Raw genomic sequence first — 15567 nt, 5'->3', positions numbered from 1 at the left:
CTGCAGCAGCAGCAAACCAGAGTAACACCCCTGTTGGTTTTTATATGTGACTGATTGAGTGGGTGAGAGGTACTGGGTGCACCATGGACTACAGAAGCTTTACTGATAAGGTCCACACACACACACACACACACACACACACACACACACACACACACACACACACACACACACACACACACACACACACACACACACACACACAACCACCCACACACCCACCAACATAAACCCACAGTCCCATGTCGCAGGCAGGAAAATAAGGAAGGCATTTTGGGGCTATCACAAAATAGAGGTAGAGGTTCAATAAATGACATCTACTCTCAAATATTTCCATTGAGAATATAATCTACATACTAAAACGCATAGTATATGAGTAGTGTCCACTACTAGACATTAATAATTTGTAAACATGCTCCTTAGAGACAAATGAGTATTCCTGACTGCCAAACAGACAGAAGGGAGCAGCATAAGCATGGCACAAATGCAAAGCAGAGCAGTGTCCATACTCTCCAAACCTCAAGTCTAATCCACACAGAGAAAGGGAGCTCTACTAGGCCAAGGTCCTTTCCCTCTCTAGTTAAACAGCATGGGGGGGGGTGAGATGTGTGTCGTGCAGACGGCTTGGTAACAATTGAGCCTGGGGTCGAGGTTACTAGAGTGCAAAAATTGGTTGATTTATACATAATTTAATCTTACCAATATGTGCCATCATATCATGTAATCACAGTTGTGTGTCTATCATATGGCCATTATTTATGTGCATGCATGTCTGTATGTGTGGGATAACAGTAGATCTAGAAAAAAGAACTCTGTGCCTCTGGTGTTTGGGTTCAATCACATCAAATCAACAGAGATATATCGACCCGAGAGGAATAGCCCAAAATGCACTGAATAACTACTATAGTGCTTTTGCCAGGGGCTAAAAGGAGAGAGTGACAGGGTGAGGACCAGTTGTTAGCCTGCAAGACCACAGGGTGGGAGTGAGGGTGTGAGGAGTGTCTGAGGTATTCAGGAGGGAGGGCCATGAGGGCCAGGGCTGGGATAGGGGACAGAGAGAGGACAAGGGTGAGTGTATGAACAGCTGAGGGGGCAGTAGACAGCTGGTGGGAGGGGTAACCCAAGCACCTCGGGAGGGGAGTTAACCCTTTCCACACCAGCTGGGACGACAGGGCAGGAGGCCAGCCTGCGTGAAGAGCCACAGGCCACAGCCTGAATAGATGTCATGTCGCAGCCCTTTGGTCTGACATGAGTGGTATGAGAAGACTGCGTTCTTGTGACACTCAAACGCATCCTTCTTCAGTAGTAGCAGTAAGTAAGCCTTGTCTGAACCATAGGGCAGGAGTGAATCTCCTGTTTCTGAAGTGTGAGGTAGCTTGATGAAGTACATCCCCTGGACAGGATGCTAGTCTGTCTCAGGGCCTTACCCCCAATGCCAAACAGAGAGACATTGGGTCCCAATTTTAAAGTCCACCAACCTTGCAATCTCCGGGCGGACATTGCTTCAGTACAGACCTGAGATTCAAATACCACTAAGTATTTCAACTACCTTCACATAAGTTTCGATGTAAGTATTTTGAAAAAAAATAGTTGAAAGTACAAGTAGACGAATATTGGAAACTATTTGGAAATACATTAGGAAAGTATTGGCATGCATTTGAAAATAGTGAAATGTACAGATACAAATATTTAAAACGTCATGCATTTGAACCCAGGTCTGTTTGGCAGTGTCGTGTTCAATACCACCTAAAGCAAGACCGATTCAAGACCAAGACCGGAGAGGGGTGAGACAGAGTCGAGACCAGGAGGGGAACAAGGGGTCCGAGACCGAGTCAAGACAGAGACCAGAAAAATGCGAGTCTAATTCAAGACCATGATTGTAATTTGTCAAATCGCCACCATAATAAGAGTTAAAAATGTCCAGTATTTCTGTGTTCATATATCAGAAAAAACATATGGATTCTTTAGACATTCAGAATGTTGGAAAAATGCATGCTGAGAGACAATAGAGCCACTCAACAAATTATTACTACCCCTCTTCAGTTTTTGTTGGAAGGGAAAGGGTTAACACTGAAGAGAAAAAAGATCCAATTGGGATTTTTCTTTAGTGGTCTCTGGGAAGATAAATCTAACTAGCATAAGTCAAAAATTGGCTTGGCCATCAGAAGCTAGATAGAAGGCGTGTGCCATTCAGCTGTATTAGGGCAACAGTTGGAGTGACAGTGGACTCAACCAATCACATTTTGACTTGTAATTGGTGGGACAGTTTTTACAAAAAATATATTGGTCTGTGAGCTGTCCCATGCCAAAACCAGTTGAGAGCTGTGCGCTCTTGATGCCTGCAGATGATGTTCAGCTGAAACTAGGCTATGTGTTGTTTTGCAACTGTGTAGGATACTTTGTGCATGATTTCTCTATTGTGCTACATAATTGATAAGACGTATATACCTCCACCGCACTACTTTGATAAGCATCAGTAGGGATTAAGAAGTGCGTATTACGCAACGCCCATACATTTTTTGGGGGGGTATACAGCACCTGCGTATAGCCTCCACTACGCCACTGGCCCTTTGTGTTTTACAAAAAGTGCACTCTCCTACAGGAGTGTATTGGTATTACTGTTGCTGTTCTTTCAGCATCACAAACCTGTCACACACTGAAGGCCTAGGACCAATAGGATCGCTATTGCACAAACATGTCTATAATAGATATAAAGACTGCACGTATTAATGTTTCAAGAAAGGAGTGTATATATTTGACCCAGAGACAAGACCGAGACACTCAAAATGTTGTCTCAAGCCCGGACTCGAGTACTACAACATTGCTGTTTGGTCCTAGGGGTATTTTAAACTTATTTGGAAATTGATTGAACCATAACATCTACATTGGCTTTTGGTTCAGACCGACCTGGAAAAAAATAATGTTAAACCAAGTTTCTTTTCAACATACTGATGTTGAACATCAGTTATAGTTTTGGTTGAAAACACTAAAAAAAGTGGTGAAATACACTAATTTGAACCAGATTTCAACCACAGCCTTGCATTAGTCTCTCCCCAAAGCAACGAGCTCTGAGGCTGCAAGCCAGGCTAGCAGTGTATTAAATGTAGCCTACCACAGTGCACTCAAGTTACTCCTTCAGTCCGGTGGTACAGAAGAAAACATCTGTCCTTGACAAAGATTTCACTTACGGGAGCCAACTCTACGAGAGCAGCATTACATTTTCTTGAAACTCTCCTCCAGTAGTATTCTCTACCTGAAACCTGTCTCTCTGTCATTCAATCAAACACTACTCATGTCACACAGCTGCATTTATTTATGAAGGGTGCACTATATTCTTTTGTAATTTTTCCATGGGACCTTGGTGAGAGAAGCTTAGTCACTAATGGAACCTCAGCCCCCACACCCCTTACTCCTTTACTTCATCTCCAGCACTGCAACCATCTCTAAGGAAACCAAGACTGACGCAGAGAAAAACACTGACGCAGAGAAACACACCACTTAATATAATGGAGCAGCAACAGGATTTAACAAAGTACGTCCAAATAGATTGTTCGGGGTAAAAAATAAAATAAAAACATCTGTGCTAGCAACTAGTTGGGACAGGAGTTATGGATGGATGGGTCCTCTCTGGGCTAATGTATCTATCTGCCCCGTCCAGTGAGAATGCATGTACTTAAATACCTTCTTACATCTGAGGAACAATATTGTACTACTTAAGCCAGGAGAGATATTACCAATCATTTTTACACACACAGCGCACGGCACGCACGCACAGCGCACACACATACACACAATGGCCTGTCCTTGTGCTCATTCTTCTATTTAACTGAGGTGACAATTCTTTTCAACTAGAAGTAATGTTGTGATGATAGATAAAGTGAGGGGAAATGAGAATTACCCCCCCTCTCCCCCATTGGAGGCTTGTGAGATGATTCAGTATTCATGAGAGGTTAAACAAATCTCAAATGAAGGTGACAACTGGCAGCCCACCACTACTTCAGACCCTTTTCTGCTTTGAGTGTCCATCGTAGCTAGCTACAACTTCACTGGTAGCTGTCTGTCCCCCTAATAATCTCCCATTTGCTGGCTCCGAAACTCACGCACTGGCACCCTGCCAGCAACATGGAATTCACGGCTCCTTTTGGGGGACTTCTAAAAAAGGCAAGGCAGCCCAAGTGGAGGAGGTGCAGCCAATGGCAGCTGGCCTGTCCACTTGCTCGCTGTAAACTAAAAGGGGGGTAACATAATGTCATAGCCCTCCCTTTCTTGCACAGCGACACATTGCGCTCACCTTCCCCCCATCCACCCACTTCCACTAAATGTGTCAGACTCCCTATTTAGGAGTAACCTTGTGATAAGGCTGCATATCTGAGTAAATGAACTTTCTATTATCTCAATGACACTCAATTGTCACAGAATGCCCCCTGCCTTGCTGCAGCCCTCCACAGCCAAAGCTCACCTTGTGTCCAGAGCGGCAGGGTAGCCTAGTGGTTAGAGCATTGGACTAGTAAGTTCAAATCCCTGAGCTGACAAGGTACAAAATCTGTCGTTCTGCCCCTGAACAGGCAGTTAACTGTTCCTAGGCCGTCATTAAAACTAAGAATGTGTTCTTAACTGACTTGCCTAGTAAAAAAGGTTAAAAAAATAATAATAATAATTTAAAAGAGACACACAGTGGTACAGTGGTGGGAGAGCAGAAGTAGAAAAACTTCATTTACCTACAGCAGTTTTCCATCAACTGGAATAATATAACATACCTTCATTACTATGGGGAATGAGGACTAATAGAGAAAATTTGAAAAAAAAAAATCCTGCAGAGAGAGCAGGAGGGAGGGAGTGCAAGAGAGGGGGCATGGTGTCACTAGGATGCTACCTTTACACACAGATCTAGGATCAGTTTACCCTCCCCAAATTATAACCATAACTGTTATGGAGAAAAAAGCACATGCCTTAGATCAGTGGTCCTTCTGTAGAGCATGGCGCTTGTAACGCCAGGGTAGTGGGTTCGATCCCCGGGACCACCCATACGTAGAATGTATGCACACATGACTGTAAGTCGCTTTGGATAAAAGAGTCTGCTAAATGGCATATATTATTATTATATTATTATCAGTGTCTTGAGTAACTTGAGTAACCCCACTAACAGACAGAACAGGGAAATACACAAAAAACTAAGGAGATAGGTTCTCTCTACATCTGTCACTTCTATTGAAAGTAATCATATGATGTACAGTAGTACACACATCATTAGGCTACGACAGGTTTCCAAATGTCACATGATGTTCGCAGCATGGCTCGACTGCATCTTGTCACGTGGGTGCTGCTGACCTAACTCTTCTGTTTCACCCTGCACCCGTCCCTCCCTTCATCTCCCCCTCTCCCTCCACCAACCAGACCAAAAGGTGAAATGTTTAGACTAGTTTCTACAGTATGTATGACATAGTGTTCTCAACACCAATGGTATCTAGAGACTTCAGGGAAGCACAAAGCAGCAGCCTTGAAAACTAAAGCAAAGGGATCAAGAGTTCGTCATGGCTACAGTAACCATCTGCCAGCGTCTAACAATACAAGTGTTGATCCCCCACATGTATTAAACTTGGATTGCCTTTACAATGAAACCATACTCAAGAGTCTCTCTCTCTCTCTCTCACACACACACATTGATCTTCCACACAATAACTGAACTGAGGCCCCATCACCAACCATCCACAGTCTCAATGACAAATGACATCCAAGGGGACATATCACTGATAACAGCCAAATGTTTCCATTCCATCGGTCTTCTTAAATAATATGTCCCCATCTACAACCCCCCCCTCACTCAAATGTACATACAACCCACCACCACATCACTGTTGCAGGACTCCAAAGACAGCTGCAGCTTATAAGGAATGTGAGGAGCCTCAGCCAAGAGAACAGGCAGGGAAACCATACCATATATGGCCTTGGAGGCAGAATCCTTTATTTTTGTTTTTTTTATACCAATGAGTGAAGTGGGCATTAGTGACTTAACAACCCAAAGGTTGATCACCATCCTCAAGGTAGACAGCAAGTAACTGGCTTGTGAAAACATGAAATGAGCACATAGTGTATGGTCCTCTTCAAAGGAGGTCCTCTTCAAAGGAGTGTACTTAAATCAAGTCAACAGCGGAGGAAATCCCGGTGGCTAGCATGTGACTATGTAAGCAACAGCATCACAGTGTTCCATTGGGTAATGAAGCACATCTGACTATAAAGAACGTCCAAATGGCTTTAAAACATTGTAATCTCTTTCCACTGCACATCACAAAGCCTACTACCTTTTTAGAACAGTATCAGGTATATCACTGCACAATTAGAATAGCAATATTGAGTTTCTCATGAAAAACCCTTCTTCCAATAATACAGTGAGTAACTACAGTGAAGTGCTCATGCTGAATCAGCATGCAAAAAAACAAACTTTTATTCTAAAAGGTAAAAAAAATATGTATTGTATTATAGACATAGGACGACATGAATAATCATACTGTAAAAAAACATACATACATACATATACAACTGGCTGTAGGCTTCTCATAATACAACCCGGACCTGCCTTGACCTACAGGTTTATAGTCAGGGGTTTGAGAACTTTTCTGTGCGAGGTAGATTGAAGCGAGGTAGATTGAAGATTAGATTAGATTGACTTCTAATCCATTCTGTTGAGTGGTTTTGTGTTCCACTACTTTCGTCTGTCTTTACACCCCTGCTTCCTGCCACAAGAGACGTAGCCAGGCTGTTTGAGCCAACAAAAAAATATTTAGTAGATAATCAAACAAAACCGCGAGCAACAAGCCAAAAGAGGTTGCCTTGAGTTTGACACAAAAGTTTAAAACCGGTGACAAACCACAGCTCATTCTATACATACCAGTAAGAGTTTCCATAACTGAATGTGAATCTGATGAACTAGTCCAGTTCTCCTCTGCTGTGCTTGGCTATAAAATTCTGGGGGGATTTGACTGAGAATCTATTATAGTAACTCTCTGGTGCAATATCTTTTTTAAGTAAGTGACTATGTTGACTGCAATTACTGTATTCCTTTAGCATTGAAATACAGACAACAGTTAACAAACAAAAAAATAGCAATGCCATTCTTTGTAAACACTTGGGAACCGAACAGCATGTACAGTACAGGTAAAGTGATGAGCAGAACATGCAGATGTGTTCTGTTTCTGTTCCAAAGCCAGTTTGTTCTGGGTCATTTTCATTAGGGCACTCTGTAGCAAAAGGTTTTGCAACGGAAAATAAAAATGAGCATTTTTTATTTGTCAAGTTCATGTACTCCCTCCTTGTTTCAGTCCATTTTTTTTGGTATGTTCGGTGCCTAATGAATACGACCCTGGTCCTTATGGTGAAGAGCAGCAGCAGAACTCACCTTGGTCTCCCCAAGGCTCTCCGACTCAGACACCTGGTAGGTAAGGTCAGTCTCCTCGAAGCCTGTGGCGCTCATACGCTGGTCAGTGGAGGGGTCGTTGCGGGGCGGGGAGTCCGGAGAGTTGAGGCACGTCTGGATGAGGGCCTTGCCTGTCTCGCTGGTGATCATGGGCTGGAGCTTCCGCGTGGCGAACGTGTAGACGTGGCCCGTCTCGCTGGCCACCAGTAGCAGGACCTGGGTTCCTGTCAACGTGGAGAGCTCATAAGCCTGTCATGGCAGGGAGGGAGAGAATCAGCATCAACAACTAATATCAGTTTCAGCATGAGCATCAACAACTAATATCAGTTTCAGCATGAGCATCAACATCAGTCTGCATCATGTGCCAAAATAAAAAAAGTAAGCCGACATCCCACCACGTTCTTAATAACTGAAACAAATTATTTAAAACTTTCCTTACCAACACAGACAAGACTTAATTGTAATAGGAAAAAACATAGTTCTTGGTGGTGTTACCCAAGGATAACTGGTTGAAATTGCAGCCAACTAGCCAAGAAACACACTGCAAGTCTAACAATACCTCTCTGGTGAATTCTGGACATATAGCACAAATGTAGCTAAAATATCATGAGATAAAAGGTCCAAGAATAGAGTGTGATAGTGAGAATAATTGCATTCCTTATGATGGGTGTCTTGGTTGTAAGGGAGAGAAAGGAAAGGGGGAGTGGTAATAACCATGTACAGTGCCTTCGGAAAGTATTCACACCACTTGACATTTTCCACTTTACTACATTACAGCCTTATTCTAAAACAGATTTTTTTTTTAAATACATTTGAGCAATCTATACACAATAACCCATAATGACAATGCGAAAAACAGAAATACCTTATTTACTTAAGTATTCAGACCCTTTGCTATGAGACTCTAATTTGAGCTCAGGTGCATCCTGTTTCCATTGATCATCCTTGAGATGTTTATATGGCTTGATTGGGGTCCACCTGTGGTAAGTTCAATTGATTGGACATTATTTGGAAACAAAACTAGCCATGAGGTCAAAGAAATTGTCCATAGAGCTCAGAGACAGGATTGTGTCGAGGCACAGATCTGGGGAAGAGTACCAAAAAATATCTGCAGCATTGAAGAAGGTCCCCAAGAACACAGTGGTCTCCATAATTCTTAAATGGAAATCGTTTGGAACCAGCAAGACTCTTCCTAGAGCTGGCCTCACGGCCAAACTGTGCAATTAGGATGAGAAGGGCCTTGGTCTGGGAGATAACCAATAACCCGAAGTTCCTCTGTGGAGATGGGAGAACCTTCCAGAAGGACAACCATCTCTGCAGCAGTCTACCAATCCAGCCTTTATGGTAGAGTGGCCACACGGAAGCCAATCCTCAGTAAAAGGCGCATGACAACCCACTTGGTGTTTGCCAAAGGGCACCTAAAGGACTCGGACCATGAGAAACAAGATTCTCTGGTCTGATGAAACCAAGATTGAACTCTTTGGCCTGAATACCAAGTGTCACCTCTGGAGGAAACCTGGCACCATCCCTACGGTGAAGCATGGTGATGGCAGCATCAAGCTGTGGGGATGTTTTTCAGCGGCAGGGACTGGGAGACCAATCAGGATCGAGGCAAAGATGAATGGAGCAAAGTACAGAGAGATTGTTGATGAAAACCTGCTCTGAGTGTTCAGGACATCAGACTGGGTTGAAGGTTCACCTTCCAACAGGACAACAACCCTAAGCACACAGACAAGACAATGCAGGAGTGGCTTCGGGACACGTATCTGAAATGTCCTTGAGTGGCCCAGCCAGAGCCCGGACTTGAACATCTCTGGAGAGACCTGAACATAGACCGGATAATGCTCCCCATCCAACCTGACAGAGCTTGAAAGAGAAGAATGGGAGAAACTCCCCAAATACAGGTGTGCCAAGCTTGTTGCGTCCCAAGAAGACTATGCTGCAATCGCTGCTTCAAAGAAGTACTGAGTAAAGGGTCTGAATACTTATGTAAACCTGATATTTCAGTTTTTTTTTATAATTTAGCAAACCTGTTTTTGCTTTGTAATTATGGGGTATTGTGTATAGATTGATGAGGAAAATGTTTAGGCTGTAACGTAACAAAATGTGGAAAAAGCCAAGAGGTCTGAATATTTTTTCAAAGGCACTGTAGATCTTAAATAGAGCACATGAGCAATGACTCCTCTCACAAGCTGTGAAACAGTAGAACATGAGCTGTCCCGCCTTGTCATACATTACACCAGACATCTCTCTCACACACACACACACCAGTGGTATAAGTAACTAAGTAACTAACCTTGCACGAGCGAGCCGGAACAGCTCATAGGCCCCTGCTCCTATCTCCTGTTTCTGTGGCGTGAGGCATCTTGATGTGCAAGTACACTCCCTGGACAGGACACTAGTCTATCACAGGCCCTTTCCCCCAATCTGTATCCTTAATATGGAGTGCCAATCAGGGATGCATCAGGCCCCATTTTTGGTCTTTGGTATGACCCGGTCAGAGAACGAACTCCCAACCATCCAAACTCAGGGTGGACACTAACCACAAAGCCAGTTGTGTAGTGTTCCACGAATACAGCATAGCTCTTGCATCAGATATGCAACCCACACCATGAGTTATTCTCACACAGACTTATTGTTGCACTTGGAGCAAACCTTGTGCACTCCCTAAGAGAGCCTTTTGATTTACTTGAGTGATCAGTAAAGTGTAGGATGCTTCTGGTGGCACGTTTTTCAGAGAGAAAGGGAGAAAAGGAGAGAGATGGTAATGGTAGTCTGCCTACTCTACATCACCTTAATGAATACAATTTATGTAGGCTGATGAATGATTTCATTGCTAGCCACAGGGTATCATTCTGGCAGAAATGCAGAGTAGGAAGGAGGACTAGAGGATGGCTGTCATTCACACAACCAACAATCGCTTCTTTACCTTTATCAAATAGCCTATGCTAAATCATCATTTACTTGGCTCATCGCGCTCTAGTGACTCCTTCTGGCTGGCCGGGCGCCTGCAGGCTGACTTTGGTCACCAGGTGAACAGTTTTTCCTCAGACACATTGGTGTGGCTGGCTTCCGGGTTAAGCAGGCGGGTATTAAGAAGTTTGGTTTGGTGGGTCATGTTTCAGAGGATGCATGACTCGACCTTCGCCTCCGGATCCCATTGGGGAGTTGCAGGGATGAGACGAGATCAAAATTGGAGGGAAAAAGGGGAAAATAAATAGAGGGTCAATGAGTGTATGAGCAACTTCCAACACTTTCTGTGAGTCTGTCATACTTGCTAGGCCAGCGGTGCAGGCTTCACTTCTTGAGCTGATGTGTCTAATGAACGAATCAAAGACAGCCAGCTTCTGGAAATATATGCATGCTCTGAAAAACAGCGAAGATGAGACCTGTGGTTGGCTGGACTTACTTCACCATTTAATTATTCAACTTCAGTGGGCCCTGCGGAAATATTCTTAGAAATGGAGTGCATAGAGTATGCAGCGCTCAGTAACATTTCCAATTAATTTTATCCATAATTCAATGAGAGGATGTCTTGCTGTACCAAGAACTGTGTGATCAGCTTGTCTCAGCCATACCAGGGCTATATGTGTGTGTGTGTCAGGGTGGCTTGGCCAATACCCAAGTGCACGGCTTGATAACTACATAGTGTTGAAAAATCGGAGTTTGTTCAATCCTATGTGTACCCTCTGTCATTCTAGCTTGTTTGCTTTATAGTCCAGGGCCTGAGCAAAAAAAACATTACCTGGTGGATTAAAGCATGAAATTTGGTACAAACTGTCTTCAGGCGATACGAAAACATCCCAGAAGGGGTGCCCATTTCAAACTTCACCAGGAAACGTGTTATTGCAAAAATACCAAATGGTTGCCATAATAGCTGGTATTTGACCCGAAGAAAATGTATGCAAGTATGATGCAACAGATAAAATCATGACATTTAGTGACATATCAAATCGAGGTTTATCACGTACACAGACTAGCAGATGTTAAAGCAGGTGCCGCGAAATGCTAGTGTTCCTAGCTCCAGCAGTGCAGTAAGTGTCTAACAGTACAATACAAAAAAGCAGTACAAATACAAACAATCCCCCCCCCAAAAAAAAAAAAAAAAAAAAAAAAAAAAAAGAAATGAACAAGTATCAGAATGAGCAATATCAGAACAAGCAAGGTCAGAATCTGGAATACTAATACGTGGAGTGTATAGACAGTATGGACAATATACAAGTAAGAAAAGGTATCTATGGCAGTGGTTATATAGGATGAGCTATGTTGAGAATGCAGTAGGTACATATAAACAGTAATCAATTACCTTTATTTCTCAGAGTAAATAAATCAACAAAACAATATTTCACAAATGCTACTCTTATCCGTTTCCAACTACAGAAACGATTTCAGAACAACAATAAGTAATAAGTGATCAGTGTTCAATGACTATATATATACATAGGGCAGTAGACAAAAATACATGGTAGAGTACCGGGCAGAGCCGGCTAGTGACAGTGTCTAACGTGCAGGGCAGGGAACCAGGTGGAGGCAGGCTAGTGATGACTGTTCAACAGTCTGATGGGCCCAGCTTTGATGCACCTGTACGGTCTCAGTCTGGTAGCAGGGTGTGACAAGCCGGGACTCGGGTGGCTGAGGTCCTTGATTATCTATTTGGCCTTCCTGTATCACCGGGTGCTGTAGATGTCCTTAGGGTAGGCAGTGTGCCCCCGGTGATGTGTTGGGCTGACCTAACCACCCTCTGGAGAGCCCTGCAGCCCGACAGAATGCTCTCGATGGTGCATCTGTAGACGTTTTGGAGGGTCCTAGGAGCCCAGACAAATTTCTTCATCCTCTTGAGGTTGAAGAGGCGCTGTTGCGACTTCATCACGGTGCCGATGTAGAGGGAGCATTTCAGGTCCTCAGTGAGAAACTTGAAGCTTTTGACTCTCTCCACTGCGGCCCCGTTGGGCATGCTCACTGCAGCCTCCTCAGTTCCTTCCTTTTATTGACATTGAGGTTACACCTCCTCCCTGTAGGCTGTCTCGTTGTTGTTGGTAATCGGGCCTACCACTGTATTGTTGTCAGCAAACTTAATGATGGTGTTGGAATCTTGTGCGGCCACGCAGCATTGGTGAACAGGGAGTACAGAAGGGGACTAAGCACATAACCCTTAGCGGCCTCCGTTTTGAGGATAAGCTTGGTGGAGCAGTTGTTGCCAACCTTCACCACCTGGGGTCGAGGTTCAGACCCAGGGCTCTGAGCTTAGTGATGAGCTTGGAGGGCACTATGGTGTTGAAGGCTGAGTTGTAGTCGATTAACAACATTCTCACATATGTATTACTCTTGTCAAGGTGGGATAGGGCAGCGTGTAGTGCAATGCAGTGATTGTGATATGAAAACATCCTAGAAGCGGTGTTCATTGTAAACTTTAGGCAGGAAGCGGAATTCAGAATGGCTGCCAATGTAGATGTAATGAATCCATAGTCAAGTTTAAAATAGCTTAGTAAGTGTTAATTTCATGTTATTTTTCTGAAAATAAGTGATAAAACATCAAATGTATTCCTTAGAGAGACAATCAACAGTTGAAACAATAAAGCAGCCTCCTCGCCCCTGTTTCAGTAAAAAGCATGGAGCTGGCAAAATGTAACCAATTAAATTCAGAAACAGAGATTTGGATGCACAGACTGACCATACATGATATCAAAATTATAGTTTTAACAATGTTTTGTATAGTGTTCATTTATTTTTTACTTTGTTTACAAACAAGCTTCCCTATTGATCTTGAGGGACAATACAATTATCCTGCCTAGACTAGTCTACCACAATGCAATGAATAATTGCATTATTGTTTATTTTACATTTACATTTAAGTCATTTAGCAGACGCTCTTATGCAGAGCGTTTATAAGGGAGTACAAAATTCTACTCTAACCTGCAGTGAAAATGTCATTTGAATAACAGTACAAAAGCCCAGTGATGAGTGTTTCATTCCATTTGGATCAGTCGTGGATCTACTCGACAGTTTAAGATCTAGAAATGCACAGTAGCATGCCAGTTTGCCTGTAATTTTACTTCTGATACCCATGACTGCATGGCCAAGCACCTCTCCAACTCAATCGTCAAATTGGCTAACGAGACAGCCTACAGGGAGGACGGGAGGTCCTTGGCATAGTGGTGCCAGGAAAATAACCTCTCCCTCAATGTCAAATAAAATGGAGCTGATCATGGACTTCAGGAGACAGCAGAGAGAGCACTCCCCCATCCACATCGACGGGGCAGTAGTGGAGAGGGTGAAAAGCTTCAAGTTTCTTGGCGTGCACATCACTGAGGACCTGAAATGGTCCACTCACATAGACAGCAGGTTGAATAAGGAGGCAGGGAGGCTGAAGAAATTCGGCTTGGCCCCTAAGACACTCTCAGACTTCTACAGATGCATCCTGTCGGGCTGTATCACCGGCAATTGCACCATCCAGAACCGCAGGGCTCTCCAGAAGCTGGTGCTCTCAGCCCAACACATCTCCGGGGGCACACTACCTGCCCTCCAGGACATCTACAGCACACAGTGTCACAGGAAGGCCAAGAAGATTGTCAAGGACCTCAGCCACCTGAGCAATGGCCTGTTCACCCCACTACTATCTAGGAGACAGTACAGGTGCATCAAAGCTGGAACAGAGACAGAAGCTGTTTTTCAATCTCCAAGCCGTAAGACTGTTAAATAGTCACCACTAGCCGGCCTACACCCAGTACCTTGCAGGGGTCTTCACGGGTCCAAAAAGTTAGACCCGAGGACAAATCAGAACTGACCCGAATGGACCCCCAAATTTTTAAAAATAAAATAACAAAAATGGGGACCTGGACGGACCAGAGAATAATCAGACCTGAATGGACCCGAGGAACACTCAACATAAGGTACTGGTCAGGTCTAACAGGTCCGGGGTCTAGACCAGAATGGGCACGGGCGACAGAAAAAAATATGTTTATCAGCTAAGTTGCTTTTCTGGTTAATTAATAATTCTTTATAGATGTTAGCTAGGCCTTCTATACGTCAATAAATTCACCTTATTAGATGAGCCGTGGAGCCGTGGTCGGGTCTATCAGCTGTAGTAAAGTTAGAATTTCAGAGCCAAACCCAATCGAGCCCAGGTCGAGTCTTGGGTATATCAGTTCCACCCAGACCCATAACGACATCTAGTACCCTGGCCTGAACCTTAGTCACTGTTACTAGCCATCTACCACCCTGTACTCTACCCTGCACCTTAAAGACTGCTGCCCTATGTACACTGGTCACTTTAATAAATGTTTACATACCGTTTTACCCACTTGATATGTTTTTCCACTTCTCAATTGACGAGTGTTGGTGATCGTGTGCCCACTGGCGCCACTTTTGTTTTTAGCTGACAGGAGTGGAACCCGGTGTGGTCGTCTGCAGCAATAGCCCATCTGTGACAAAGGTCGACTAGTTGTGCATTCCGAGATGCAATTCAGCACACCACTGTTGTACTGAGCCATTATTTGTCTGTTTGTGGCCCACCTGTTAGATTGCCATTCTCCTTCGACCTCTAATATCAACAAGTTGTTTTCACCCACAGGACTAACGCTGACAGGCAACTGTTTACTCCTGTCCTATGCTGTGCCTTGATTCTATTACTATTGATGATATCTGGAAATGTACATGTACACCCAGGCCCATCTGTTGCTAGCCCCAATTCTGACTTGTGCTTTGATATCTGCTTCACTGATTTCTGCTCTTGTAAAAGCCTGGGTTTTCTGCACGTTAGCACTAGAAGCTTATTACCTAAAATGGATCAATTGAAAGTGTGGGTTCACAGCTCCAATCCAGATGTGTTGGTCATTACGGAGACGTGGTTAAGAAAGAGTGCTTTGAATACCACCAAGTCTGTACCCCCAAAAAAATTATTTGCTGGTTTTAACAATTCAACTTTCAAATATTTCTTTGTTGACTGTTGCTGGGTGCTATCGTCCTCCATCAGCACCAGCCTGAATTTGTCCTGCTTCGTGACCTAAACTGTGGACACACTTAAACCACCTGACCAAGTCCTAAAGCAATGGGACTCCCTGAATCTTTATCAGATTATTACCAATACCAGAAAGTGTGACTTCAAACACCCAGGCAAGTCTACTCTCCTCGATGTTATCCTCACAAATAATCCTGAT

The 15567-nt window shown here is 43.8% G+C and overlaps 1 protein-coding gene across 6 annotated transcripts in view; it reads right to left on the bottom strand.

The window, feature by feature from the left end:
* Positions 1 to 15567, bottom strand: part of LOC124038072 (serum response factor-like) — a 66095-nt gene that overhangs the window by 31818 nt on the left and 18710 nt on the right. For 4 of the 6 annotated variants that reach the window (XM_046353502.1, XM_046353499.1, XM_046353503.1 and 1 more), the window contains exon 2: positions 7394 to 7660. The exons of 1 other annotated variant lie outside the window; for it this stretch is intronic. In XM_046353502.1, coding sequence (XP_046209458.1) covers positions 7394 to 7660 — 267 coding nt within the window. The remainder of the gene's footprint in view (positions 1 to 7393; positions 7661 to 15567) is intronic. One more of the 6 variants, XM_046353500.1, reaches the window with a different exon arrangement.

The sequence above is a fragment of the Oncorhynchus gorbuscha genome, linkage group LG06 (genome assembly GCF_021184085.1).
Source record: "Oncorhynchus gorbuscha isolate QuinsamMale2020 ecotype Even-year linkage group LG06, OgorEven_v1.0, whole genome shotgun sequence".
Taxonomy (NCBI): Eukaryota; Metazoa; Chordata; class Actinopteri; order Salmoniformes; family Salmonidae; genus Oncorhynchus; species Oncorhynchus gorbuscha.
This window is presented reverse-complemented; position numbering and strand designations above follow the sequence as displayed.